The sequence below is a fragment of the Theobroma cacao genome, chromosome 1 (genome assembly GCF_053813885.1).
Source record: "Theobroma cacao isolate CCN51 chromosome 1, ASM5381388v1, whole genome shotgun sequence".
In the NCBI taxonomy this organism is placed as follows: domain Eukaryota; kingdom Viridiplantae; phylum Streptophyta; class Magnoliopsida; order Malvales; family Malvaceae; genus Theobroma; species Theobroma cacao.
The window spans coordinates 462,630-489,980 of NC_142639.1; the positions used below are offsets into that span (position 1 = coordinate 462,630).

The 27,351-nt window shown below is 36.4% G+C and overlaps 6 protein-coding genes across 7 annotated transcripts; 2 read left to right on the forward strand and 4 right to left on the reverse strand.

Annotated features, from left to right (window-relative positions):
• Positions 1-180: 180 nt before the first annotated feature.
• LOC18610686 (DHHC-type zinc finger family protein) lies at positions 181-3,991 on the reverse strand. Its single transcript, XM_007046500.3, has 11 exons — positions 3,542-3,991; positions 3,236-3,350; positions 2,861-2,935; positions 2,677-2,748; positions 2,375-2,512; positions 2,212-2,245; positions 1,719-1,828; positions 1,354-1,440; positions 1,087-1,170; positions 883-948; positions 181-574 (listed from the first exon to the last, which is right to left on the reverse strand). The coding sequence occupies exons 1-11, from the start codon at positions 3,627-3,629 to the stop codon at positions 400-402; spliced, it is 1,044 nt and encodes a 347-aa protein (XP_007046562.3). The 5' UTR covers positions 3,630-3,991; the 3' UTR covers positions 181-399.
• Positions 3,992-10,871: 6,880 nt separating this feature from the next.
• On the forward strand, positions 10,872-11,909 carry LOC18610687 (GDSL esterase/lipase At5g33370-like). The gene is made up of 3 exons (XM_018120024.2): positions 10,872-11,069; positions 11,161-11,413; positions 11,511-11,909. The coding sequence occupies exons 1-3, from the start codon at positions 10,902-10,904 to the stop codon at positions 11,723-11,725; spliced, it is 636 nt and encodes a 211-aa protein (XP_017975513.2). The 5' UTR covers positions 10,872-10,901; the 3' UTR covers positions 11,726-11,909.
• Positions 11,910-12,963: 1,054 nt separating this feature from the next.
• On the reverse strand, positions 12,964-14,552 carry LOC18610688 (outer envelope protein). The gene is made up of 5 exons (XM_007046502.3): positions 14,457-14,552; positions 14,150-14,210; positions 13,860-14,036; positions 13,565-13,769; positions 12,964-13,373 (listed from the first exon to the last, which is right to left on the reverse strand). The coding sequence occupies exons 2-5, from the start codon at positions 14,206-14,208 to the stop codon at positions 13,200-13,202; spliced, it is 615 nt and encodes a 204-aa protein (XP_007046564.3). The 5' UTR covers positions 14,209-14,210; positions 14,457-14,552; the 3' UTR covers positions 12,964-13,199.
• Positions 14,553-14,733: 181 nt separating this feature from the next.
• On the forward strand, positions 14,734-20,755 carry RECQL3 (DEAD/DEAH box RNA helicase family protein). Its single transcript, XM_088803815.1, has 19 exons — positions 14,734-15,041; positions 15,134-15,241; positions 15,392-15,399; positions 15,486-15,569; positions 15,752-15,892; positions 16,000-16,034; positions 16,402-16,485; positions 16,620-16,708; positions 16,900-17,052; positions 17,134-17,230; positions 17,620-17,623; positions 17,754-17,903; positions 18,000-18,092; positions 18,173-18,238; positions 18,341-18,474; positions 18,972-19,066; positions 19,195-19,322; positions 19,643-19,749; positions 19,914-20,755. The coding sequence occupies exons 1-19, from the start codon at positions 14,888-14,890 to the stop codon at positions 20,368-20,370; spliced, it is 2,187 nt and encodes a 728-aa protein (XP_088659941.1). The 5' UTR covers positions 14,734-14,887; the 3' UTR covers positions 20,371-20,755.
• Positions 20,756-20,903: 148 nt separating this feature from the next.
• LOC18610690 (SEC14 cytosolic factor family protein / phosphoglyceride transfer family protein) lies at positions 20,904-22,178 on the reverse strand. The gene is made up of 3 exons (XM_007046505.3): positions 21,859-22,178; positions 21,486-21,750; positions 20,904-21,367 (listed from the first exon to the last, which is right to left on the reverse strand). The coding sequence occupies exons 1-3, from the start codon at positions 21,980-21,982 to the stop codon at positions 21,148-21,150; spliced, it is 609 nt and encodes a 202-aa protein (XP_007046567.2). The 5' UTR covers positions 21,983-22,178; the 3' UTR covers positions 20,904-21,147.
• A 969-nt stretch (positions 22,179-23,147) lies between these two features.
• LTO1 (NAD(P)H dehydrogenase (quinone)s) lies at positions 23,148-26,347 on the reverse strand. Of its 2 annotated transcripts, none has more exons than XM_018114302.2 (7): positions 26,098-26,347; positions 25,731-26,013; positions 25,115-25,371; positions 24,894-25,006; positions 24,639-24,786; positions 23,823-23,960; positions 23,148-23,598 (listed from the first exon to the last, which is right to left on the reverse strand). In XM_018114302.2, exons 1-7 carry the CDS (start codon positions 26,200-26,202, stop codon positions 23,524-23,526), a joined length of 1,119 nt encoding a protein of 372 aa, XP_017969791.2. In that variant the 5' UTR covers positions 26,203-26,347; the 3' UTR covers positions 23,148-23,523. The 2 variants fall into 2 exon arrangements, with proteins under 2 accessions (XP_017969791.2, XP_007046568.3); XM_007046506.3 differs by having other exon boundaries at positions 25,731-26,016.
• Positions 26,348-27,351: the final 1,004 nt, after the last annotated feature.

The window sequence follows — 27,351 nt, forward strand, 5'->3', positions numbered from 1 at the left end:
GTTAATGGAAGATGGCACTGTGTCATTAACCTTCTAAGCTTAATTTCAAAACCTGAACAACAGTTTTGAAGATTTCAAAGGATGCCTTGAGATGCTTGATGCTCACATAGAGATGGTTAGGATTTGATCACTAACTTCTTCAATCATACTGAACAAATGAATACAGGAGACATTTAAATCTGGTGAATAAAAATTTCCAAATTCTTCAACACAGCAAAACAAAAGAATCTTGAATCATCACAGATACATATCTAAAACTGGTAAGCAACCCGACCTTCAGTGAACCATGTTTAGTAACTAGAACAATTGGCTGCACATCACTGCTTCTATGCCAATCTCACACTAAAATTTTTAGGGTAAAGAATCGATTTAAAGTAAATGATACATAGCCCTACAATATCAGCAGCAACGACAGGTTAAAACATCTAAGCAAGTATAGGGCCTTGACTTTTCTTCAAGTTCATGAGCTGAGGGCAAAGATTCCAAACTGTAACTGCTGCTTCGAACACAACAGAAGTCATACAAATTGCTGCAAACTCCTTTACTGAAAGGATATACTCGTTCAGGAATCCCCCTGCATATCACAAAAATGGCAACTATGTAAAGCTGTCAACACAAATTGCACTCAATCTGTGCTGAAGAAAATGTCCCAAGCCAAGATTATAGCACAGATTTAGACTCCTGACAGTCTTTCATTAATACTTTATTCTCACTTCACTGCAACAGTGTAAATAATGAAATGCATTCTATGAACATCAAATCATGATAATCTTTTGATCTGTAGGACATACATAATGACAGGACATTGTACTTTCAAGACAAATCTAGTGCATAATTTGCATGACACAAAACAGTATGAAGAGAATAACAGCATACACAAACCTTAGATATGGGATACGCCTACGTCTAACGAGTTCATAAGTAGTCTGATTTGTCAGAACAAGATAGCTGCATAAAAAATAAAAGATCCCAAATTAGAAAAGTGCTCATGGGTACATAACATGAAAAACATAGAAAGGCTGCTGCTTAAATTAATCAAAATCTGAAATTTGACACTGAAAACAAGTAAAAAATGACCAAACATACCTGTGAAAAAGGAGAAGGAGAAGCAGAAAAATTATGGAAATTGACAAGGCAATCAACAGCAGAATCATAATAGCAGCCTTCCACCTGACAACAATATTTTTCCAGGTCAAATTTCAGATTCAGGTAAATACACAAGGTCTTTCTAAACCGAAAAAAGCGAAGGAGGAGGCAAATACACAAGCTCCAAATGAAAACAAAAGTCAAACAATATTGGAACTGCTTTATCAACACCTTAAAAAGAAAAGGTACTGTAATAATATAACATACCAAGCCCTTGATATGTTGGCCTTCAGGTATGTAATGTACAAGATGCAAGTCCAGAGGCACAATGCTGTCTCTTCACAAATGTACCACCTAAATTTACAAATTGTGACAAGAGAAAACAAATAGGTTACAAGTTCGGAAAATATATTTGAAATATGTGACTGCCGGGGAAAAAATATTAGCATGCATGCAAAATCATATATGCCATTCCTGGGATGAAGTAAAGCTGGAGGAGGCATGTAAACAGTTTAAAACCAAATCAGATTATAAAGAGAAAGAAAATAAATAAATACTGTAGCAAATTATACCACAGCAACTTAGGGCACAAACTATTGGCAAATAACATATCCAAAAAGATGTAGACTCACCAAAATTTGCAATGATTACCCTGGCCAATGCATGTTCCGAGCCATACACAATGATGATCAAATTGAAGAACACATTTATCACAATCATGACAATGCTTTGCTCGAGGAGGCTGCAATGGTACCAGAAGAAATATAAGTAACCATCACATGCAATATGAAAAGTAATAAGATCACATTAAAGTAACATCCAAAAAGATTTCTGGACAATCAGAACCAATTCTTTACACAGTTTTTGCAACGAACATCCAACAAAAAGCTACAATAATGACACAAGTTCATGTGTTTCATGAGTACATGGGCCTCAATGCTCACTGACAAAGCCACAAATATTCATATATGTATTCTTTTTAATGATATATACATTAAACAAAGCCAAGAATAAGCATGCACCAGCCAGTTAAATAACACAGCATAAACAGCGGTCTCCAAGAAATCTTGATTCATGGAAAATAAGTTATATCATATGAAGGACATAAAATTGAGATCTTAGTACCTGCTCAACATTACAATAGGAGCAAGTGCAAGTCCTGCAAAATCCAAGAGAAAGTCAGTAGTTTTATAATTTTCAATAAACTTCCAGTAACTTCTACTTTTTGCTGATGGTTTGCATGACAAAAGTCAGAGATTATTCACAAAGTCAATGAAGTTTTACATACCTAATGGGTGTTCCAAGGGGATACATGTCCATCACCAACTTTGTCCAAGATGCGACATTATTCCCTTGAAAACTTCTAGCTGATTGACTCCCTTCTACAGTGACAATCAAGCTTCCATTTTTGCTTGAAGCAGGCTGTCTTTGCTTAAACATTACAAGAAAATGACAAATAGTAAGATTCCAAGAAGCATAAATGCATTTCTATTTCTATTAGATCATTATATCCAGAATAACGTAGTTCCAAATTCTAAAAGATCAAAGAGAGAAAGAATGGAGAAGGAAAAAGAAAGGAAAAATGCTTACTTTGAGGCTATTGATGACTTCTTATATATCACATTTGTCTCGTTAACAGCCCTCATTGCATCAACTACATAACTAAAAGTAGAAAAACAACAAAGGAAAAAAACACATTAAAGTGAAAAATGCTCTAAATACATTACACAGTTCAAATCTTTGATCTTGAGATTAATAGCACACTGATATTTACCCGGGAGAAGAACCAGAAGTAATAAAGTATTGCACCAACGTGGCAAAAAATAACAACAAATACAAAGCAGTGTACCTGAGAAAATGGGGAAAGGAAGTAAATTAAAGGCTTCAAGGTTTCGTACCTATTACAAACTAAAAGATTTGAGACAAAAAACTAAACCAAGTGACTTGGGAAAGAAGGAACAGAGGAACATCAAGACATCTGCTACACGCAAGATGTGTTCTATTGATTTGTATATTGATGTTATTATGCAATACAAGCATTAACTTGAGGATAAACCAATCATTACGTGGAAATATTGAACAAAAGCATCCAACTTTGAATTTTCATTGAAAATAGAAACAATTATATAGAATGGACAGTCATGCATACCATGGTTCTCTCTTCGTTTTCTGTATCAAATCGCTATCGAAAAGGAAGAGAATGCCAGCGTATATCAGATGCAGCATCACTAATGCCACTTTCAAACCCAATGATGACCTCCGAGCTAAGAACCCATCAACAAAACAAAGCAAATGAGGGAATTCAACCGAGTGAAAAAGGAAAGACCATGCTTACTAAAAAAATGGGGACAAAATGGCAAGTAATCAACTAATTATCCGCAACTCAACTGAATTTCAAAAAACAAGAACATAGTAAAATGCATTTCTTTTGTCAAGAAACGAGCAGAAATGGTACCAGGATCGGAGAGACAAGGGAAACACTGGAAGCATCGGTCGAGTGATCGATCGCGAAAGGTGCGGCACATACCTACGACCATTGTCATCAAACAAAGCACCCCACCAAAACAACAACAACAAAATCCAAACCAATTCAAATCATTAAAGGACAATTCTTGTTGTATCCCACTGCTCCCTTTCTCTTTTTCTATTTTTCCTGGTAAAGTTTTTCTTTTCCCCTGTTTTTCTCTCTTGCTAGCAGGACCCCATGTCTTTTCCAAGGAAAGTGACAACAGATTGGATTATTGGCCAAATACCAAACTCCAACAACAAAACCCAGCGCGCAGAAGGATTGGGATAAACTGAGGATTCGAGACTGTACTGAAATGGAAGTTGCAATTTTGTTGTGGTAGATCACACCCGCAAACAATCCCTGCACATCTTCAGGCAAAAAGCTCATGGGCTTTCTCAGCCTTTAACCTCATGGCCCAATAAACAAATCAAAACTCATCAGCTATTTTTTAATTAGTAAAAGAAATTATAAACAGAAACAAGAACATTTGTCTTGGTATTTAATTAAAAATGGTTTGACATGATAATAAATGCTAATCAAAGTTTTAACCTTAGCTTAACTATTGGTTTAAACTTGAGACAAAATAATTAAAATTAAACCAATCTTTTAATCTTCTATATAAGAAGAGTACGGTTTTGTTGTTGATCTTCTACCCATTGATGTAAACCAGTGTGATTGGTGAGACCACACCAATTTCAATCGTCCAAAGCACTACTAGAAAAGGTTTGCTAACACCTAACAATAACTATGCACCTACCATTCTTAGCATTATCACTCCATGTAGATATCGGGAAGTCAACTTCTAATTGTCAGCTCAACCGTACCCCTACTGTCCTTACTTAACACATCTTACATTGCATTAAATAATAATTAACATGTTTTATTATGTCATGATTTAGATGAAATTATGGTGCTTATATATGATTCTTCAAGTGTTTAATTATAAATATTGATTTGTTAGTGCTATACTAAAGTTGAGTATTAGCTTACAATGTTTAGAGTATTTATTAATTATGTAGGGAATATTTCTTTTTCTTGGTAAACTTTTGGCTGGTAATTAATTATTAGAATTCCTTTTAACAGGTTTGCATTATCACAAAAGACGAAATTATCAATAGTTAAATGTCAACATTCATATGCTACCAAACCCAAAATAATTATGCAGCGCCTCGTTAATTAAGCAAACGTGGAGGGTTTTTATTTATATTATATGCATATATATATATATTTATTTGTTTATTTGATTTAGCAATGTGGAGCATTAGATAGAAGAGATTCTGCTTATTGTTGAGATCTCTTATCTAAATTAAAAAAGGAAAAGAATTAATACGAAATTCAACCATATTTAATGTAATCTGAACATGGAAGGACAAAAGAATTGACGATTTCATCGAAAATTAGTCAATAATTTAATTAAAAATATATATTTTTTAAAGTAAATTTAATACCGTAGTTAATAATTAGAGTGGCAGAGAAAGATGGTAGGTGGAATCTGTTGTCATGGTTTAACAGTCCATAATCCGTACAAATAACTTCAATTTGTACCAAGGAAGAGGAGAGAAAACTGTTACCCAAGATCCATCCAAAGATAATTATATCGAGAATTTCACCTCATTTGCTCTCTAGTACGAAAAATATCACAAAGATCCATAGCAGTTACTAACAAAAAGACACCAAGTGCAGCGATTATATTGATGTTGGAAGCCCTCGAACAAAGACAGGAAGAGAGGGATCTCATCGAAGACATCAAGACAAAGATACACTTACCTCACTAAGTTATAGACAAGTACTGGAAACTGCCTCTTTAATTTGTCATGGTGACCGCCATTAAAACAGCAGTGCGCCACCAGCAATGGCAGCATGTAATTGAACGATAGTATCTGCAAAACCTGCTAGAATTATAACCTGTTGCATTTAATTACTCTTCCAGGAGAAGGTGATAACCTTTGCAGAACAGATTCAACAATTTGTCACTGTTCGCAACATATCTCAGAAGTAACAGGTTCTCATACTGAGGACTGATTTCCAGGTCGCTGTTTTTCATTGGTGTGGGAAGCAATGACATTCTGGAATATTTTGCTTCCATTAGTATTTAGTACTTATAGCATTCAAAACTTCATGACCGTTCTCATTTACAACTACCACATTCATCTCAAGGTCTGTTATAAAAGAATTAAGAAACACATGAAATAAAAGGATTCTTTTTCCATCTTTATCATTCATTTTCTTTTTCCCAAAGCCAGAATCTGTTGAACCTTGGTGCCAGAAAATTTGGCATTGTTAGTGTTCCATTAATTGGATGCTGCCCATGCCTAAGGGCTTTAAACAGCTCCGGGGGGTGTATATATGCAAGCGTTGAATGCATGTGCTCAAATGTTCAACAAAGATGTTGGATTCCTCCTCCAGAAGTTAAGCTCAGAATTCAGATAGTTGGAACAATTAATTTCCTTCGACACATGGTAAACAATCACATTAACTACCGTCAATTAGTATATTTAATGTGAAAATATATAGATAGCACCCTAATAAATGTTCAGTACGACGCTTATTAACAAAATCCTAAAACTAAAACTCATGCCTTGAAAAGTACAGGTGGTTATATCAGTGAACCTTATGTCTTGAAAGCCCCAGATGAAACCAGTAATTTGTGATTAACTGGAAAAAATCACCTTTATTCAAACAATTACAATTAGGGTTGCTCGGTGGAATCACAGTCAAAGGCAAGACATTAGCATCACCACTTGAGCTTGACTCGAGCATTTAGACTGGTATGAGTTTTGGATACATATAGATTTTAGAATTAAAGACAGGCCAAGCATCAAGGCATGGATGGTTTGAAATAGCTGCCTAGCTGTCAAATAAATTCTTCAGAATGATTTTACATTATCGGAAGGGAATTGACTGTTGCATGTTCATAAAAAACAGGGAAGGGCTAAGAAAACCTGTCAAGCCTACTTCTTGTAGGCAATAATCTAGTTTACAGTTTACACTACCCATGTTATTGTACTAGAAGTATAAGGACAGTAATATCTCGCTGTCAATATACTAGAATACAAGGAAACAAATGCAAGGTTCAGAATGGAGGAAATTCATTGTTTCATGAATAATCTATGAAGAAATTTTTGGACGCATGAAGGGATGGAGAAATTTCTGAGCAGGATGAAAATGACTAACATTGTTTTTACCAATAGAGGACACGAAAAGAACATAGAGAGTTCACGTTGGCAGGTCATCCAAGGAGCTAAGACATGTCGCCACATAAGTTTTTTCACCAATGATTTTCTCACAAGGGGCCGTTGACATGATGATTCTTCCAATAATTTTCCCCCCTAGGGGGCAAGGTTTCTTTGGAAGTATTGTATAATCCCTCCATCGTGTTTCCACTGTCTCCACGATTGATTGGGAATGTGATCCAGCCCTTTGCAAAGCTGGTGGGGTTGGATATTACGCCACCAGGATGCCACCAGGCTAGCTCCCTGTAAGCCTCTAACGAATCAGCAGACTAGAGAGAAAATAACATGAGAAAAGGTGCGAAAGGGCGGCAATGAGATGAACCCATAATTCATAACCCCTTTTACTTTTCTTTTTTAACGACAACATTCTTAATCTTTACTAGAAAATCACCCTCTAGAAGAATCAAAACCCATTACTTGATTTAATCTTTACAATATAACATAATGAAACAGGGAAATTCATAGATGCCAAATAATTAACTAGGCCACCGACGGACCGCAAAAGATGGAGGAGTGGTTGAGGGAATCCTTATTAAATCTTTGATTTTTAATCATTTTTTTCCCTCAAAATATTATAGTATTACACTGATACTTCAAGTTCCTTTTGATGTAATTCCTATTTCTTTATGGTAATGGAATGACGTTTTATTGTTTTGTTCTTAATAGAGTGCAAATTAAGATTGTTCTTCGTCAACTTCAAGGCTTATATGTTAATGACAAATATTTTTTTTTCATAAAAAAAGTTGAGAAAATTGGCATTCTTAAGTATTGCAAAAAGGCGAAAGAGAAAATTATGAGGAATAGTCTTTCTTGATAAGGACATTTTAAAAATAACTACCAAAATAAATTTAACTGTTTTTAATCATATTTAGCCATAACTTGACAAAAATGCTCTTGAAACTATTTCAAATAAATTAAACCATTCATTACAATTTCTCCCCATTTGTGTTTCTGATTTCTCTCTCACCATTTCAGTCTCTCAAATTTTATCGATTTTACTCTTCGGCATTCGTTCGCTATGCTTTCGATTTCTCTCTCCTACATTTTCAGATTTCTCTTTTTTACACTTTCAAAATACCAAGTAATGGTTTTGATGTGCTTAGGTGTATAGCTATTTGAGAAATTTGATTTTTAAGTATTTTTTGTAAAACTAAAACGGTAGAAATGATCACAAATGTTTAAAATAACTTTTAATTGAATCAATTCAGGACCTAGACACCAATAAACTCAAAAAATTGAAATTTATAAACCTAGGTTTTCAAAGAAATTTTTTTTTTATTTTTAGTTGAAATAGGTGTTTTAGATAAGAAAATTTATGTTTTGATTTATGAAAATATGTTAAAAACATTTTAATCGGTGTCAAATTGTTAAAAAAACAAAAAGAAATGAAGAGAGTTGAGAGGATTTGAAGTTTTGGTTAGTAAATAATAACAACATTTTAGACATTAAAGTGTACCAAAATGTTTTTGAATGTAGTGTGTAACAATAATATTTTTTCAACATGACGTGTAACAACCTTTTTAAACCATGACGTGTAACATATTTTTATACGTGGCGTATAATAACATTATTTTTTAAACATGACGTGTAACAACCTAACCATAACGTGTCACATGTTTTTGTACATGGCGTGTCACATATTTCTGTCATGGCGTGTAACAACCTAACCATGACGTGTTACATGTTTCTGTATATAACGTGTCACATGTTTCTGTACATGGTGTGTAACAACTTAATCATGGCGTGTCACATGTTTTTGCACATGGCGTGTCACATATTTTTGTACATGACGTGTAACATATTTTTGTACATGACGTGTAACATTTTTAAACCATGACGTGTAACATGTTTTTGTACATGGCGTGTAACATTTTTAAACCATGACGTGTAACATGTTTTTGTACATGGCGTATAATAACATTATTTTTTAAACATGACGTGTAACAACCTAACCATAACGTGTCACATGTTTTTGTACATGGCGTGTCACATATTTCTGTCATGGTGTGTAACAACCTAACCATGGCGTGTTACATGTTTCTGTATATAACGTGTCACATGTTTCTGTACATGGTGTGTAACAACTTAATCATGGCGTGTCACATGTTTTTGCACATGGCGTGTCACATATTTTTGTACATGACGTGTAACATTTTTAAACCATGACGTGTAACATGTTTTTGTACATGGCGTATAATAACATTATTTTTTAAACATGACGTGTAACAACCTAACCATAACGTGTCACATGTTTTTGTACATGGCGTGTCACATATTTCTGTCATGGTGTGTAACAACCTAACCATGGCGTGTTACATGTTTCTGTATATAACGTGTCACATGTTTCTGTACATGGTGTGTAACAACTTAATCATGGCGTGTCACATGTTTTTGCACATGGCGTGTCACATATTTTTGTACATGACGTGTAACATATTTTTGTACATGACGTGTAACATTTTTAAACCATGACGTGTAACATGTTTTTGTACATGACGTGTAACCTTTTTAAACCATGACGTGTAACATGTTTTTGTACATGGCGTGTAACATTTTTAAACCATGACGTGTAACATGTTTTTGTACATGGCGTGTAACATTTTTAAACCATGACGTGTAACATGTTTTTGTACATGGCGTATAATAACATTATTTTTTAAACATGACGTGTAACAACTTAACCATGACGTGTCACATGTTTTTGTATATGACGTGTCACATGTTTCTGTCATGGTGTGTAACAACCTAACCATGGCGTGTTACATGTTTCTGTACATAGTGTGTAAAAACCTAATCATGGCATATCACATATTTTTGCACATGGCGTGTAACATATTTTTGTACATGACGTGTAATATCATAGTGTGTAATTTCATTAAAAGTAATTTTGTCTAACTTGATTAAAAATAGTTAAAATTATAAAGAGAGTTATTTTTGAAAACATTTTATCTTTAAAGATTATTTTTAAAAATGTCCAAAGAGAAATGCATGGTAAGCAAAAGAATTATCAAAATTCTCCTTGTCTAATAAATTAACTCATTTGCTTTATATTCTTTGTATTCTTCTTAAAATAAAGGACTTTCATTTGGAATCATTTCCCTTTGGGAGTGTAGACTCATTTACGCAGGATATACCGCCGGGATGATCATAGTCTTTGACAGGTTGGAACAACGACACCTTTAGCTTTTCCTGTTTGTTCACGTACAACATTCCCAATATAAATAGTCAACCCATGGTTTAATTTCATAAAGGTGCCTGAGAGGCCAAAAAACAATAAAGAAAGGAGTCTGAACCTGCGTCGACATAGCCGCGGTCTCATGGCAAAGAGGTATACTTCATATTTTCTTGGTGCTTTTGTGTCGGTTGCAGTAACTTTGGCCCTGCTCCAGGCTGAGGCAGCAACACCGGCTGTTTACATATTCGGAGACTCAACTCTTGATGTTGGCACCAATGTCTTCATACCCGAGTGCCTCGCAAAGGCAGACGTCTATTTCAATGGTATCGATTTCCCTTACTCGGTGCCAACGGGGAGATTCAGCAACGGCCTTAACACTGCTGATGAAATAGGTTCACACAAATCCACCATTGTTTCATTGCTAGCGGACTGACATGCATTTTCGTTTCCTTTACGTTACCATATCAGTTCTTCATTGATGACATGTTTAATTTGTTTAGTGAGACTGTTGGGTTGGAAGAGGAGTCCACCACCTTTTCTCTACCTTCTCAATGATAAGTCGACTTTCAAGCAGAATATACTCCAGGGTGCCAACTTTGCTTCTGGAGGATCGGGAATTATAAACACTACTGGACAGACACAATTCGTGAGCTATTTCATTTTTCCATTATATTATCTCTAATTCCTCTTTAAACACTAATTATCACAAATATATATTTAACATATGCAGGTCATCGTCAAGGAATCTCCATTAATAGTTACTGATTTCTCACTGATTTCCTTTCTTTTTTTTTACTTGTAAACTGCCCTGAATGAGAAAAATCATCTGCAGAATAGGGTTATATCCTTGGAGGACCAGATTAAACAGTTTTCAACCGTTCGTTCGAATATCACAAACATGACGGGTAGCGATGCAGCAACTGATAGGATTCTTTCGAAAGCATTCTTTCTTATCAGCATTGGAAGCAATGACATCCTTGAGTATCTGCTTAATCTTACCACACCACCAATGTCCATCCCGGAGTTCAATGTCACCCTGTTATCCACATACGAAAACCATTTAAAGGTTCGACACACTTAGCCTAAACTGTGGTTGAAATTTTTTTGGAAAGGAAAGCTAATTACATTTAGCATCTATTGTTGCTCTACCATGTCAGACTCTGTATGACCTTGGAGCCAGAACGTTTGGCATTTTAGCTGTTCCACCGATTGGGTGCACCCCATTTGCTCGCGCTGTTTTCACTCAAGATGGTAGCTGTTTCGAACCAGCTGAACAGTTTGCACAAGCCTTCTATGTAGAAGTAGCAGCCTTGTTAAAACAGTTTAGCTCTGCAGTCCAAGATATAAGGTATTCACTGGGGAATACGTATTTGATGACCACTACTATGATGGAAGATATGTTAGCCTTTGGTAAGCTTATAATCATCTACACTTTTTTGAAGAAAAAAAAAACCAGAGATAGAGAGGAATAACAGTAGTTTTCCTAACTCTCCAACTTCTTATTTAGGTTTCAGGAACATTGCAGCAGCTTGCTGTGGAAATGGAACTTACAAATGCAATCAAACGGCCAGCTTCTGTGCAAATCGCGACGAGTACTTATTCTGGGACCAGTTTCATCCATCACAGAGAGCTTCCGAGTTGGCAGCCCTAACTCTATTTGGTGCCTCAGAATCGCTTGCGGCGCCCATGAATTTTAGTCAGTTGCTTGGGGTTAACGTTTAGTAGTAACTCCGCTGACATTATTCTCACATGTTTGTATCACTTTGTTTGTAACCACAAAGGATATAGAATCTGGGATGTTCCATATCGTCTTTTTCAAGCATGAACCAAATAGCCATGGATTAGACTTCTTTGTACTCACAAAGACCATGACTAGAGGTTATCAACCTTCTCAATTTAATAATTGCATGGGATCCTATGTATTTTGCAAATAAGTGTACGACCAATTTTAGTGAGGTACCAGCCGCTTTGTCATCATATTACAAGTTCTTACAGTATCTTTCTAGACCATTATTTTAATTTTAAGTTCTTTAATTTAGGTATCTCGTTTGTTTCTATATGCATTCTTTGAGGAGAATGAGAGCCTTTAATCAAATCGAATCCAACAGTTTGAATAATTTTGATTACTAATTTCAAGTTTGATTGGTTTTTATATTAGATGGCTCAGATCGTTCACCTAATCTATTGTTTCATTGAGAAAATGGCTTACATCAGGTGGGTTTAGACTTCAGATAGCTTGATAGGATGCTTCAATCATGTGTCCATCTAGAATCAAGTTTCAAAACAAAGTTGTCACAAGTTTCATGAATTCGATGGGATATGACTTCACCTCTGACTTCAACCAAAAACAAGCATTGTAGTTATACTTTGTCATGGTCCTGGAATTAGGATTTGACCCAGAGGTCCTCATTCCTCCCTTGGATTGAGATCCCTCGTGAACATCTCAATGATCATTGTGAATTTATTTGAAAACCTAAGATTTAATCGGGCAAATCAATGCATTATGCAGATCAAAACCTTTTCCGAGGCATTTAACTTATTGTGTTGAATCTGTAGCCACGTGGAAGTTAAGCTAATTATTGATTACTGATGAAATTAACAAAGAATTCCTATGCTATGTATGAATATGACATTTCTTCAAATTTTGCAAAGCAATGCATGCAGATTCGACAAACCTCTAGGTTCTTGATTTCTTTATCATGTGGAGGATCTCGATATGCCGGATAGAATGCTCTGTAAAAATAGGAGAGTTGCTTTGCGGAAGCATTTAGATTGTTGAGTTGGAATTGCACTCCTAAGCTGCAACGCTCCGTATAGGATGACTGATGAAATTTCTTATGCACATGCCCACCTCCTGCAAGGAAGTTCTGGGATCTCCACTAACAACGGTTTGCTTGCAACTTTACAAATCACAAGATGTCCTAGGTGTGCTCTATACCATTATATTTCTCAGAAAAGTATATCAGAAAACAGGAAAAAATCGTTTATTCCATCAATGACAAGTGATTTTACACCTTCAGAAAGTCATTAAGATTTCAGGGAGTTACAGGCTCCTAAGTTCAAAGTCTTTCAAATTCTTGAGTCGCCTAAAACTACTAAAGTACCTCTTTTTCTTTCTCCCAAATAAAAAAATTCAAGAAACAAATGATCATATTGAAAGAGCAATGAAAAATATGTGATTCCATATACATTGTTGCTATACATGGTTCAGAACTGCATTGGCAGATTGATGAGCAAAATACTTTTGCCTCAGGTAAACATATGGGTAACCAATAAATGATAGAAAGTGAGCAGGCTTTGAGAAGGAAAGTATTTCATACCACACTTGGTCATTCTCGTCCAGCTCAATAGAAAAGCGTTCTTCCCCAGCCTGATTTCCAGCAGACATTCCAAACCATGTTAGCATCAATCGGGCTATCTAATATGCAGAACCAAGCAACAATAGAAACTGATTGCAGAGGCAGAAAAAACACTTCATACATACAACAAACCATCGCAAACTTAAGGAAACATTATAATTTCATGTTTTGAGAATTAAAATCAGAAGAATAAAGCACTAACCAGTAGGTGACCTTGTAAGGTGCCACTACCGAAACCAAAGGAGGCTACAGCCTTCTTAGTCTTAGCACTTTTGCTTTCCTTTACATACACCACTTGGAGAGGCATCATGACCCAGGGTAGAAACTCCTTGACACAAACACAGAATTTCACCCCATTTTGAATCGGAGTCTTGGGATCAACAAATGCCCAATTTAATCCAAAATGCCTGCAGAAAGTAGCAAGGTATATGACTAGGATAGTCCTCTCAGTAACAGTTCTCTACATCTGCCAAAAACAATGTACAAAAACCACAAACCTCCAATTCTGCAGAGCTGCCTTGCCTTTCTCATAGGTCTGGAGACCAGAACCAACTAAAACACGTGCATGATTGACTAAATAACCATCTTTGGAGAGCTCCTTATCTTCCTTGATGCAAGACACAGGCTTAGCAGTAGCTCCTTTATATTTGGTGTCATAGTTGAATGTACCTGACCTGGTCATAATTTACACAAGAAAACTGGGTAATTTCACCCCCAAAAAGGAAAACAGAAGGAAAGAGAAATAAACATAGTTAAGATTCAGAAGTCAACTAGCACTATCATTTACTTGTTAATGCAAGATTTCTGTTGTTCAGGAGAAGGTCGAGCCCAGCACAAGAAAACCATGTCTGTCCAAATAACATGAATAATCGTCAGTCATCCATACTCATAGCATATCACCCTTTATATTCAGCTAAATATTTGGTACATAGATCACTTAAATTAGGCGAATTTTCAAAAAAATGTTAGCTTTAAATAAGAAATGTCCACAAGTAGTGAGTTGAATATCTTCGTCGAAGATGTCATCTTTTTTTCTTTTCTGTGAAGAAAAATGATTAAACTTGCAATTAAGAAACCAGAAAAGAGAAGTTCACCTGTTATCCAAGAAAAGCAAGTTGAATTCTGTGCTTCGATATTCAATTAATTTCGCTATGAAATTGGCTGACAGAACACTTACAGGAAAGGGAAGGCAAGAGGTCGAAAAGGGCCGACAAAGATATGGGCCTCTCGTCGACGAGAAGCTGACCCGGCACACAAATTACCGTGGGCTTCCCACCCAGTACTCAGACCCAAAATTGATTTGCAGCGGGCCAAAGATGCCCAAGGTTATGGAACGACAGCGGTTAAGCTGAAAACTCTTGTACGTTCTGCTTCCTTCGAAGGCCTCCTACTTCGACTTCAGGTGAACATCGAAAAACAACTCGACGATTCGATTATTATTTTTTTCAGATAATATTATTCGTTTGGTGATCACCTATTAGAAAATGAAATTGTGACGAGGCTGGAATTCAGCAGAGATTGTAAAATGAAGAAGTCGCCATTGCCGGTGCAAAACCTTAGCGGCAAAGAGAAGCAGCAGGGATGTGGAAAAGAAGCTTTGGTTAAGCTCTTGAGATGGCATTTCGGTCATCCAGATTTCAGAGGCAAACAGTTGGAAGCCATCGAAGCCGTTTTATCAGGTATTGCTTAAACAGAAAATTTAATTTCATCTCTGTTTCCTTTTTCTTTTTCGAAAATTCTTTGAATTTAACCATTTCTTTTTTATTTGCAGGAAGAGATTGTTTTTGTCTGATGCCGACTGGAGGAGGAAAATCAATGTGTTATCAAATCCCTGCGCTGGCTAAAACGGGAATTGTGCTCGTCGTTTCTCCATTGATAGGTGGATGAATTTCTTCTATTTGATTTTGTTTTTTTCTTTTACTTATTGAAGGAATTTTTAACTTGCAAAACTTTCTTTTTTCCCATTTTTCATTGGTTTTAAGTGGGAGGGATATTGCTCTTCCGTTTGTTTCTCCAATTTCATCCGCAGCTTTGATGGTAAGTACATTGCAGCTTTCTTCTAGCATAATTTGTCTTTTTACTTCCACGAAATTTTTTATTTTTGGAATTTGTTTGCCTATTAGGAAAACCAAGTAATGGCATTGAAAGAGAAAGGAATTGCTGCTGAATTTCTCTCCTCAACTCAAACGTCACAGGTGAAGAATAAGGTAATTTAAGTTCGGCACTGATTGTTAAGCTTGAGGTTCATTTGGTGCTGGGAAGCCTTTGGTTAATAACATCTTTCTGGTTTTAATCTTTACAAAAAACTAGATTAGTTGTAATGAGCATGTTATTATGTTCTTTCTTTTTCATGTTTCTGAAAAATTGATGTTTCTATTCTAATAAACAGATTCATGAAGATCTTGATTCTGGACAACCATCTTTACGCTTGCTTTATGTGACACCCGAGTTAATTGCCACTTCAGGGTTTATGTCAAAGCTGACAAAGATTCATGGCAGAGGATTGTTAAATCTAATTGCTGTAGACGAGGTGTGAAGTCCCATGTCTTTATGACTTTATTATCTGGAATTTGGAGTTGTTTTAACAAGAAGTTTAAATCTTTGCCTATAAGGTCACATCTTTTGTGAAAATTTCAGGCACATTGCATCTCATCTTGGGGCCACGATTTCAGGTTTGTGATCACTCCTACCATGAGACAGAATTGATTCTTTTCTTTCAACTTTAAAAAGAAAGATATTTGAGTACGTGTGATTAAATGTTTCTTTTAGTTATGTGTGTCAATTGCTGTAAAAGAAAGCAATTAATCTTCAGCCTGAATTTATGCTTTCTTTTTTATATGTAGTCAATGTGTGACGTGTTCATGTTTCAATCTATGTCATTTGCCGAGGTGTCTTTAACTCTGTTACTTTTCATATGTGATCTATGCACATGTCGTTTGCTGGGATATACATCTATATCAGGACTTTTCTATTGCTAAAAGTCTTATGTGAAGGTCTCTGATATATTTTTTCTGTTTTCTTGCTTGTGTAATATTGTAGGCCTAGCTATTCTAAGCTTTCATCTTTGAGGAACAGTCTACCAGATGTAGCAATATTGGCTTTGACTGCCACTGCTGTTCCTAAGTGAGTGTAGTAATATACCTTTTGCTTTCCTAAGGGAGAATATCATGTTCCAATGGTCTAGCAGATGTTTTCTCATGAAGTGCAGAGCAAAATAATTTACAAAATAAATTCTTGGTCTTTCTTTCATTTTGCAGAGTCCAGAAGGATGTGATAGAGTCCTTAAACTTGCAAAACCCTTTAATCCTTAAATCATCTTTCAACCGTCCAAATATATATTATGAAGGTAAGTACTAAGCTTGACTTGATGATGCAAATGACAAGTACTAGGCATTAAGATCACATTTTTACCCTGCACAAGTTTGTTTGTGTTGTATATGCTTATACTCAATTAGTTTTATTTTTATGACAATTTATCTTCAGATAGAGAATTGTATGCAATTCTTGTGCATCTAAGATGATTTCTCCAAAATGCAGTTCGATACAAAGATCTTTTGGATGATGGTTATGCTGACTTGTGTAATGTGCTCAAATCTGCTGGGGATGTCTGTGGAATTGTTTACTGCCTTGAACGGGCAACTTGTGATGACTTGTCCACCCATCTCTCCAGAAATGGAATTTCCTGTGCTGGTAACTGATACTTCTATTTCCCTGAACTTCATCATTGACCTATATTACATGATATGTTTTACTTTCACCTTTCTTTTTCAGCCTATCATGCAGGGCTAAATAATAAATTGCGGAGCTCTGTTTTAGATGATTGGAGTTCTTCCAAGATACAGGTTGTTGTGGCCACAGTAGCTTTTGGGTATGATTAATCAAAAAAATTACTTAATATTGCATTTTCACTCCTTGAAGATCTCTGACTGGCTTATAGTGAAAGCAGCTTATCATGGTTTCTTTGCATCATACTTAGATGCACTAATTTGTTCATCTTTGAAAGACTGTTGAAAAGAATAGTTTAAACAGTAATAGTGAACTTAGGCTGTAAATAAGAACTCTCATTTCAAGAAACTGGCAATAGATATCCAGTGGAAGGACATCTTAAAGGTAGTGTGCCTTTCTATTTCACTTTTTTTAATTACCTCTGCCTTGCTACTTACCTGAGATTGTGATGAATTCCTTCTTTTCTTTTTATATTCTACTTGGAGCTGCTCTGGTACGCGCATGGTTATTCACATAGTAGTGTTCTTTCAGAATGGTAAGCTAATACATTACTAATCGTTTCATTGAACAATGAAGAAATTTCTCTTAAATTTTTTGATTATTGGAATATTGTGGGAATTGATGAATATCATATACCACTAATTTGTTGTGGTTAATGTTTCTAGGGCATAGACAGAAAGGATGTCAGAATAGTTTGCCATTTTAATATCCCGAAGTCAATGGAAGCCTTCTATCAAGAGTCGGGTAGAGCTGGTCGTGACCAATTGCCTTCAAGAAGCTTGTTATACTATGGAATGGATGATCGAAAAAGGATGGTTGGTCATCAGTTAAAACAATGTCATCATGATTGCTTTTGATTTGCATGTTTTTAATTAGAATCTATCTATTTATAATATTGAACTACTTGACAGGAATTTATTCTTAGCAGTGCTGAGAGCAAGAAATTGCAATCATCAAATTCACAACATGGGTTGTCAAAAAAGTCAATGTCTGATTTTAATCTGGTCAGTAGAAGTCTTGTTGGTCAATATGAACTCTTCTTGCTACTGATTTTTCATGAAATTGAAGCGCACACAACATGCAGATGGTTGAATATTGTGAGGGTTCCAGATGCCGTAGGAAAAAGATTCTTGAGAGCTTTGGGGAACAGGTAACAGAATCTGTAATAAAGCATGTTATGTGTATGCAATAGTAGGCTGCTTTTCCCCCTTCAACACTGATGCAAAACCACTTATTATCATTGGCTTAAAAGGTATCTGCATTGCTATGTAAAAAATCATGTGATGCCTGCAAACATCCAAACCTTATCACCAAGTGTTTGGAAGAGCTCGCATCTGCTTGCGCTGTTTGGCAGAGAAATGGTTTTTCAAAAATCTTAATGAGCAGGTATGCCTTTAACCTTGCTTCAAAGAAAGGATGTAAATGTTTTCTCCCTTATTGTATTAAATATGCTGGGCTATCAATTATTGAAAAGTTTTTCTGCATTCACCTTAAATTTGGCAGTTACAGAGTGTTTAAACAAGATCAGACAAGACTGCACAAGCAATCTGTTGGCAGTTATACTGTATCTTGTACTTCCAATAGATTGCTGTTGCTCCTCTTAAGAAGTCTTCCTTAAGATTGAATTACTCAATACTTTTTTCTCTTCTTATGCATATTGAAACAATCATACTATAATTCATTCTTTGTAGTTTTGCATATGCTTGAAATGATGCATCATTGGTTTTTGATTTAACTACTCTCTAATTCTTGTGATATGAGCAAACATTTGCTGTTTTTATGAATTGAAGTTGGCATTATGAATCAAGAATAGAGACTTCCCTAAATTGTTGGAATTTGCACAGAGCCTTATGAGTTTATTCATGCATATGTTTTTAATTCAGCTCCACAGATGCCATTGATAATGCCCAGTTCTCAGAATTCTGGAATCATGATGATGAAGCAAGTGGCTCTGAGGAGGATATATCTGATTCTGACGGTAAATGAATTTGTGATAAACATCAGCATTAGTTAGGGGGCCCGTGTACCTCATGCAAAAGGACAAACTAAAAAAGGCAATCTAAATCTTCTTTACCATTTTACTTGTTTAATTTCTTAATTTTCCAGATGGATTTGAGCTTGCAAAGAGCATATCCAGATGCAAAGTTTCGAAAAAATCTGGGATAAATGAGAAGATTGAGTTCTTGCAGCGTGCAGAAGAGAACTATTATCAGAACAAAGCCCCTGATAAACAGGTTTGTTCTGCATGTCTTTTGTCCAGTCATATGGGAAATATGGTTTTGGTTAGAAAGTTAACTGTGTATTCGTTGAGCATGAATCTATACGTTTTCATTGACTTCTATTCTTTTTAATGCATTTTATGCACGCTTTCTCGGGAAAATGCCCACTGGTAATATATGCATCCTCAAATTTGAGACTGAATTACTTTGAAAATAGAAAGTATGACCAAATAGTAATCTGGTTCTTAAAGACGTTAGATCTTTTCTGTGCCTGGTGGTTTTTGAAATTAGCTAACTTGGAACTTTTTGGTGCACATTATCTTTATTCTGAACAGACCAATAAACCTGACAAAAATGCCATATCCGAAATGCTGAGAGAATCAAGCAAGCAAAGATTGTTAGATGCCCTGAAGCAGGCCCATCAGCGGCTTGGTGACTTGAAGTATGTACACCTTTTCACTTGCATATTAGATTTTTCCTTGTAATGGTCAAAAACACAATGTAGCCAACAACACTAGTAGAATTAAGTTTTCTTAGAATCGCCATCTTGTTTCTCAGAAGGAAATCAACTATGGGAGATTCTCAAATTTGAATTCTCCTTTGCAGGGTCGATTTTGAAGCATCTTCAACTTTCCTTGAAAGTGAGTGCTTTAAGAAATATGGGAAGAGCGGGAAATCATTTTATTATTCTCAAGTGGCAAGCACGGTAAGGTGGCTATCAACCACAAGCTCTGTCGAGATAACAAATCGGGTTGCTACCGGTACCACTTCCCATGAGAACAGTACGCGTAAGGAAAATCCACCTTTAACAGCGTCAACCAAGTTTGTTCAAAGAGAAAAAGAAATTATTGGCGAACAACATTGTGGCAACATTGAGTTAGAGACTTCAGCAAGTGCTTTGCCTCTGCAAAATCCTTCGCCAAGTACTAAGCTGCCCACAATTCCATCTTTCTCACAGTTTGTCAACAACAGAAAGTCAAAAGAAACTCAACCAAATGCATCAGAGAAGCATTCACCAAAAAGCCTAGAGACAAATATGAAGAAGAGAAAGAGGTTGCAGTAGGGTTGAGTGTCCAAGATTTTCTGTTACTTCCATTTCATTGCGTTTCACCGTCGAAAGCATCGCAAGTCCCCCATTGCTAGCCTGCTCATGTGTTAATTATCAGGACATGCTTCTGACTCCTTTGGAAAGGGTGACCATCTCCATTACTCAACAACTTTCTTTCTTTTCGGGGTTTGGGGGTTGAACTAAGGGCAGGCACACTGCTAAAGTTTTCGGTTTACACAGTGCCAAGTTTGCCAAAACCCAAAATGTTTTTCTCGTAGGTAAGGGCACTAGGCTGTAGGCCGGCCCTCCCCTAGCTGGCTGTGGACCCTAAAATGATACAAGAGCTGGACCCGACTGCTGACATACAGCCATGAAAAGAACATAGGAAGCTTCTCTCCCATGTCTTTCAGTACTCACTTTCATCTCCTGTTTCTTATTTTTCAGGTAACGTTGGTAGGAAATAACATTCATCCAATCAGCAGCCATACAGTTTTGAAAACAAAAAAAAAATAAAAAAAATTACTTTAGCACAGGAAGCTACCCTTGGATTGCCATCCTGCAAATCAATTTCGTTTTGTCGTCTTTTGATTGTTCAGAAAAAATCAATCATTGGGGTAGTACTAGAAACATTCTCCGATCGTTAATTCTTCCCCATTACACTGAAAGATGGCCTTCACATTATCAAAAGATTCATCCTCTTTTTTTTCTTCTTTTTTTACAAATATTCACAAACTGGAAGCTAAGGATCACACTCCAAAAACAAAAAGGGTAAGGAAGAATTATTTGTAGCATCTACGAGATGCACCTCATGGAGTACATGGAGACGGGTGAATCAACCGCGGGTGCACCGTAGACCCGAGGATGATCACTCTCCAACCCATAGTCCATCATCGGACGGTACTCCAAATCTTCGTCGTGATCGTACACGAAATCGGGAATCTCAATCTCGTTCCTCCTCACGTGCTCCCATAGATAATCGAGCCTGTTCACGTACCTCAGTTTCCCGTACAACCTACCGCACACGAAAAAAAACGAACGATCCATTAGAGACTCACCTTAGCACAGAAAATGCAAAAATGCGCCTAAAAACGCAACGGTTTTTTATTTTTTTCCGTTATTATTATTATTACCCGCCGCTGAAGAGAAGGCGGCCGAAGGTGGCGAGGAAGAGCCGAGCCTGGAGGCCAGGGTGCAGAAAGTAAACGGCTTGGAGATTATCCTTGACGTTGACGGGGATCGCGTCGTAGATTGATCGAAGGGCTGAGATTCCAGGAAAGTTCTCGCTCCGTTGAACCCCGGTGTGCACGTACAGCACCGAAAACGGCTTCTTTCCCAACCTCGGAAATATATTCTCCTCCAAATACTTCTTCAAAACCTCAACGCTCAAGAACCGAGCTGATCAATCAAGAAAACCCCACGTCCAAATCATCAAGAAACGCAAAATCTTAACCAACACCACAAGAAAAACAAGGAAAGTAACGCAAAGGGAAGTTGGGTTTTTACCAGGGAAAAATTTCCCCGTAACGCGAAGAATCTTGCGGCCGCGTTTATCTTTGCCGTGGATCTTGAAAATATCGAGCTTCTGGATGAGCTGTTCCTGATCAGACTCAGAAATCTGAGACGACATTACGAAATTTAGGGTTTGTATTAGTTTCTGAAACGAAAACGAAGTTCGGTTAGAAGCAGTTTTCGTAAGGAGAAGAAAGTTTGTGGGGGAAATATAAAGGAGGGAAATTAATGCACGCCAAGACAAGCGTAGTTATTTGGATCAGATTCCAGACATCAAAGAAATAGTCTTTTGTCTTATTTGGAAAAACAAGGGGAAAAAAAAAAATGTCATCGCTCTCTGTTAGAGCTCAGAGGATATTCCAAAGCATCTTCCATGGTGGAACAGGGTAAACGTGACTCCCCTCCCCGAGCCCCTGATTTTTATCATCATGCTGGGTCCCGCTTTTTGGAGTTTGGTGACATTGGGAGCTCAACCGTTGAATTTTTTCTTTCCAGAGGGGAAGAAGATCTTGGCCCTCGAGTTTCAACTGCCCTGATGCTGAGCTGGTGAGTTTGTTTTCTTTTTCCAGTTGCTTTTTTGATCTTCCTAGTTTTAGGACATCAAAGGGTAGAAACTCAACATAAGATACAAGGAAAAGAGATTTAAGAGATCTTGAAAAGTAAATCTAAATACTCCGTAACATCATACGACAAGACCGCAATCTTTTGCATTGCAAGAAAAATTCAAGATATAATATTTTAATCTCTAAATTATCTGTTTATGCAATTCAATTCTACTTTAACGTCGTGTTCTTATCGTAATTAGAAGTTGACAATGGACTTAATCGTAAAGACAATTTCAGTAATTTTTTAACAACATTATTATATTTATTATTATTATAATATATTATGTTTGGACTGTGGAATCTGGATAAGATTTTTTTTTTCCTTTGTTTAAACCTTGATATGATCCCACATTCCCACCACGTCCTCGCCAGGGTTAAGACTTTCGAGTGATGGGGATTTTCCATTAAACAATGTGTTGATGCTGATGTGGCACCAGGATTTCCCTTCTTCCTGCTCGACGGACATCTTAAATTCCTGAAGAGAATGCATTAAATAGAAGGCCCACATTCATCAACTCCCCTGATGCCTGGCGACCAAGGCCTGCAAAATGGGAAAAGCCTGCCCCATCCACAATAAATACCCAGATGCAGCCTGGTTGAACTTTATTATTGATGGTGTGTGTGTGGGGCGGGGGGGTGGGGGTTGGGTGGGTGGTGAAAGAGGTTAAGACCATTGCCTGGATAAACTCTCTCAACAAAGTTTCAGACGTAGCCGAGTGGGCTATTGAACATTTTTAGCAGTCATTTTTGAGCTTGAGCCTTGGTTTTGGCCCAGGCTTCACAAAAGTTCTTCTGGCGAGCTCCTCTCAGAGTTCACAGTTTTCATACATGATTTATAAGTAGGGCAGAGATGTACATTATCATATCCTCCGTGCCCCCAAAATCTGTCATAATTGTACAGACTTATTAGACGTGTCTAATACAATGAACGTTACATTCTTAGTCCCACATAGTACCTCTTGTTGCTTCCTTGAGAACCAAACTTCGTACATCGAAATTTTAGATGGGGCAATTCTTTTAGAAGCTGTACAAGTGCCACTTTCACCCCAATTGATTAGTTTACCAGTTCATTGAAATTGAACCCGGAGATTTCTGCAAGTTCTTTCAATTCTACTTCTCCATTCAAAACCTGGAAAAAAGGTATATCATAGATGCTTATATGAGAACAGAGGCAATTCCGAAAGTAGAGACGTTATGGTAATTATAGAAAAGATAGATTGCCCTGCTTATTACAGGTTAGATATTATAGACACCAGGAAACCACTTTAAATTTTCTTGGAAGGAAAAGATACCCATATTTAGAAAATGTAAGGTCTTAAGAAGAGATTTACAAAGAGGGAAAGGCTTCCTCACCTGACCATTAATAATCCAGGTTGGGAATCCTTCTAATTTCGCATCTGCACATGCCTTAACCATTTTAGTTCCTCTCTTAACTCCATCAGGAAAACATTCCACATAGTCCAACAACTTTGATGCCTCACGTCCAAACATCTGTATCAATGGCACAATGCTGATGAAGTTCATACTTACAAAAGATTCAAAGGCACAGGCAGTTGGGTTTCCATGAAATAAGTAAAAAGGCACAGATGATCAGTTCAAAAAGCAGGTGATATGGGAAGCCAACTATTGTTGAAAGACCAACATAGCGCTGCAGTCAGCTATGCATACAAATTCTAGACAAAGAGCAACCCTATTTCTAGGGGGGTTGATGAAGCCATGGAGAACTGGTTATACAAACATAAATACAAATCTAAACACTCCATAGATGTCCCACTGTTCACTGACTGAGAAAAAACAAATTAGTCTTCAAAAATATACATTACGGAATTGGACAAGGATTTCAAAGATACTCAATGACTTCACATTGCTTCATACCCAACACCATATGCTACTCAAACCCTGTATATGCTACATAAGCAAATGCAATGGTCCTTTCTTTAGGCCAAATCCTAATTGAAATCTTAGAAATAAACATAATAATCAGCGAATGTATCTTGAAAAGTGTATAATTTCTTAACGATTCCTTGCAACAATCAAGTCAAGGCTCAACAGACAACAATCACTTGCATCACAACTTTATAAAGCATATCCTATTTTTATTGGCAAGTTCAACAGCAGTACCTTAAAGTTACATTATAACTACTACAGGAGACTAAAAGCAAGAAGCACCTGTTTTTGTTCCAAACAGTGAGAACACCAAAAAGCCCCATACATCTTAGCGCCTATAGAGTGTAGATGCTTTGCAAGAGAAAGAGCAAAAGGACTCGATTTTGTTCTTATCTCAGTAGTATAATATGGAAGATCAACATTAGCCAGGCTGTCAAGGCAAGATAAAATGGAGAAATAAGTATAATGGCCACATCTACAGAGAGATAATTAAAAGATCAAATAAAGATATGCCAAAAGTCATGCTCATCCAATCACCTCGAAGGAACAGACAGTGTAGTGCTATATGAGGCACTTAATGTGGCAACCACCAAGCTTGCTATGCATATCTGTAAACCCACCACTTTCTGTATCTCCTGCAACCCGACATCCTACAATGGAACCACAGAAAACACCTAGTTACAATTATAAATCCAGCAAAAGCTCTATCAAGTAATCAATAAATACTGTCAATTTAAAAAAGAATATGTAAATCAGACCTTTAAGCTGATGAAAAATAAACTAAATGACAACAGAGCTGACATTAAACAGTACGAGCAAGATGCTCCTGCAAATTGTGTACTCAGTATGTATAAAAAATATGCACTAGCAGCTGCCATGGAGGTAGTGCTCCCAAGCAATAGCAAACGACCATATGATTCGCTGATTCCAAAAGGTGAACTCTTCGCACTCAACTGCAAGCTGAGTGCCGTAACAAATCCATAAGCAACCAGTCCAACTAATGGAAGGGGAACCCCTGACAAATGCAAAAGCACCATCATTGTAATCCTCTTTCAAACATACTACCTGTAACGCCATTTATGTGGTTTTTCCAGTCAAACTGAAATTTTATTTGTACAATAACATTATGACATTACCACTAACAAAAAATGGCAGAGCATGTAAAACATGTAACAACACAATTGAAATTTAAGATACTGCTTTGCTAGTTGCATTTTGCTTCAGAAAGAAAAAGGCAAATAAATGAATTTGATCAATTTAAGTACAAACCATTAAAGATTCCTAATTTTCCACATTCCTAAACAAAAACCAGACATCGAGTCACAAATTTATACTACACAGATCAAAAGGAAATCTTCAAAAGTAAGGAAATACCAAAAATGACAGCGAAATCACTGTTGAGGACATCTCCGCAACTGCCACCACCGAGAGGGCAAAAGGCATCGGAGTCGGAGAGCTTGAGGTAAGTCAGGTAGGCAGTTTCAACGAGCCCGATGGCACCAAGCCCCGCACTCCAATTATACATGGAATTTCTCGAATCCAATGAAGCAGAAGAAGACGAGGGCGACGTCGTTTGAGCTTCTGACTCGGTGTTCTGAGTCGGCCCCGAAGATGTACACTTAAGAGGAGGCACAAGCACTCTACGAACCGGCGCTTCCTTCTTCAACAAAGAAAAAGAAAAAAAAAAAGTAATTACAGAGTAAAGGAGATAGAAAGAGAGCGACGGGGAGGAAGAATCTACTTTGAAACGAGCTGGAGACGAGACGAAGCCAGGAGGAGGGAGAGGTGGAGAGCAGCGACTCAAGATTTGACTCTGAGAAGCTGATAAACCGATGATAGTGGCCATCTCTTATAACCCGGAATTCCACAAAGAAACAACAAGGTCAAGGGTTCATTTTTTGGAAGAACTGCAAGCCTATTTCCAGAATCAGCTAGATTCGGGGTGCTGACTGCTCAAGGTCGAATGTTTGTAGTCCCCAGGAACAGAAAGGAGAAAACTTTTTACCTTCCAAAACAAGAGGTAAACCTCATTACGGTAAAGGGCTCTAGCCCACACCTAATCACCTTGTTAGATGGACTGGGTCCTTCGGCTCATTGTGAAAAGATGAGTGAACGAATTTACCCAAAAGTTTGCACCCTGGAACCAATGCAATTTCGGATCAACTCCATCGCAACCATCCTTAGATTGGGCCTTCCAAAGAAATGTTAGATTGGGCATTTTGAGTTTGCCAACAACAACCCAATCCTCCCTTGCGTCTATCTCTATCCTTTATGTTTCTTTTCCTTTTTTCTGGTTCATACAAACTAAGGGCATGCTTCGTTAGGGAAAATGAAATAGTCATTTCTTATCTATTTTTATTTTTTAGGTAAAATTGTATTTGATTTAATGAAATGATTATTTTTCAGAATAATCATTCCAAGAGAAGCTTAAATAGCTATTTCCAAGTCCCCTCTTAATAATAGTTATTCCAAATTGTTGAGAATAAAAAAAATAGTTGATTAAACAAATATATTTTTTTACAATTTAAAATATTACCTTATAAAAAAATACTAAATTTATTTTTTTCTCTCTCTTCCTCACTCCTCTCTTTAAAGCACAAAAGAAACAAAATTTTGTACTTCATTTTCAAAAAAAGGAAAATGAAAATATTTAAATATTATTTAATATATTAAATATTATTAAGCATATTATTTAATATTATTATTTGAATATAATAAATGTAATAAAAAATATTATTTAGTATTATTTAAATTTAATGAAGAATATATTTTATTTTTTAATATTTAATATTATTTAATTATAATAAAAAGTTTAATTAACTTTTAATACAAAATATTATTAAATTATAATAAAAATATGTTTGTATTTTGGTAAAAATATTATTTAATTATAGTAAAAGTTATTTTGATTTTATTGCTCAGAATATTTTTATCTTTTAACAAAATAAATTATTTAATTTTAATAAAGAGTATTTTTTTCTCATCATAGTTTTTT

What these genes read in the sequence shown, in the direction of transcription:
- LOC18610686 (XM_007046500.3), bottom strand. Translation starts at nt 3,629, where the DNA reads ATGACAATGGTCGTAGGTATGTGCCGCACCTTTCGCGATCGATCACTC. An exon ending in GCCAACATATCAAGGGCTTG is followed by an intron (nt 1,171 to 1,353) that starts GTATGTTATATT and finishes TATTGTTGTCAG; the next exon opens with GTGGAAGGCTGCTATTATGA. An exon ending in AGGCGTATCCCATATCTAAG is followed by an intron (nt 575 to 882) that starts GTTTGTGTATGC and finishes TGTGATATGCAG; the next exon opens with GGGGATTCCTGAACGAGTAT.
- LOC18610687 (XM_018120024.2), top strand. Translation starts at nt 10,902, where the DNA reads ATGACGGGTAGCGATGCAGCAACTGATAGGATTCTTTCGAAAGCATTC. An exon ending in CATACGAAAACCATTTAAAG is followed by an intron (nt 11,070 to 11,160) that starts GTTCGACACACT and finishes CTACCATGTCAG; the next exon opens with ACTCTGTATGACCTTGGAGC. An exon ending in GGAAGATATGTTAGCCTTTG is followed by an intron (nt 11,414 to 11,510) that starts GTAAGCTTATAA and finishes CTTCTTATTTAG; the next exon opens with GTTTCAGGAACATTGCAGCA.
- LOC18610688 (XM_007046502.3), bottom strand. Translation starts at nt 14,208, where the DNA reads ATGGTTTTCTTGTGCTGGGCTCGACCTTCTCCTGAACAACAGAAATCT. An exon ending in GCAGCTCTGCAGAATTGGAG is followed by an intron (nt 13,770 to 13,859) that starts GTTTGTGGTTTT and finishes TACTTTCTGCAG; the next exon opens with GCATTTTGGATTAAATTGGG. An exon ending in CCTTACAAGGTCACCTACTG is followed by an intron (nt 13,374 to 13,564) that starts GTTAGTGCTTTA and finishes GCTGGAAATCAG; the next exon opens with GCTGGGGAAGAACGCTTTTC.
- RECQL3 (XM_088803815.1), top strand. Translation starts at nt 14,888, where the DNA reads ATGAAGAAGTCGCCATTGCCGGTGCAAAACCTTAGCGGCAAAGAGAAG. An exon ending in ATCTAATTGCTGTAGACGAG is followed by an intron (nt 15,893 to 15,999) that starts GTGTGAAGTCCC and finishes TGAAAATTTCAG; the next exon opens with GCACATTGCATCTCATCTTG. An exon ending in TCAAAAATCTTAATGAGCAG is followed by an intron (nt 18,475 to 18,971) that starts GTATGCCTTTAA and finishes TTTTTAATTCAG; the next exon opens with CTCCACAGATGCCATTGATA.
- LOC18610690 (XM_007046505.3), bottom strand. Translation starts at nt 21,982, where the DNA reads ATGTCGTCTCAGATTTCTGAGTCTGATCAGGAACAGCTCATCCAGAAG. An exon ending in TACGGGGAAATTTTTCCCTG is followed by an intron (nt 21,751 to 21,858) that starts GTAAAAACCCAA and finishes TTGATTGATCAG; the next exon opens with CTCGGTTCTTGAGCGTTGAG. An exon ending in CGCCTTCTCTTCAGCGGCGG is followed by an intron (nt 21,368 to 21,485) that starts GTAATAATAATA and finishes CGTGTGCGGTAG; the next exon opens with GTTGTACGGGAAACTGAGGT.
- LTO1 (XM_007046506.3), bottom strand. Translation starts at nt 26,202, where the DNA reads ATGGCCACTATCATCGGTTTATCAGCTTCTCAGAGTCAAATCTTGAGT. An exon ending in TGATTTCGCTGTCATTTTTG is followed by an intron (nt 25,372 to 25,730) that starts GTATTTCCTTAC and finishes TGCATTTGTCAG; the next exon opens with GGGTTCCCCTTCCATTAGTT. An exon ending in TATTTTTCATCAGCTTAAAG is followed by an intron (nt 25,007 to 25,114) that starts GTCTGATTTACA and finishes GTTCCATTGTAG; the next exon opens with GATGTCGGGTTGCAGGAGAT.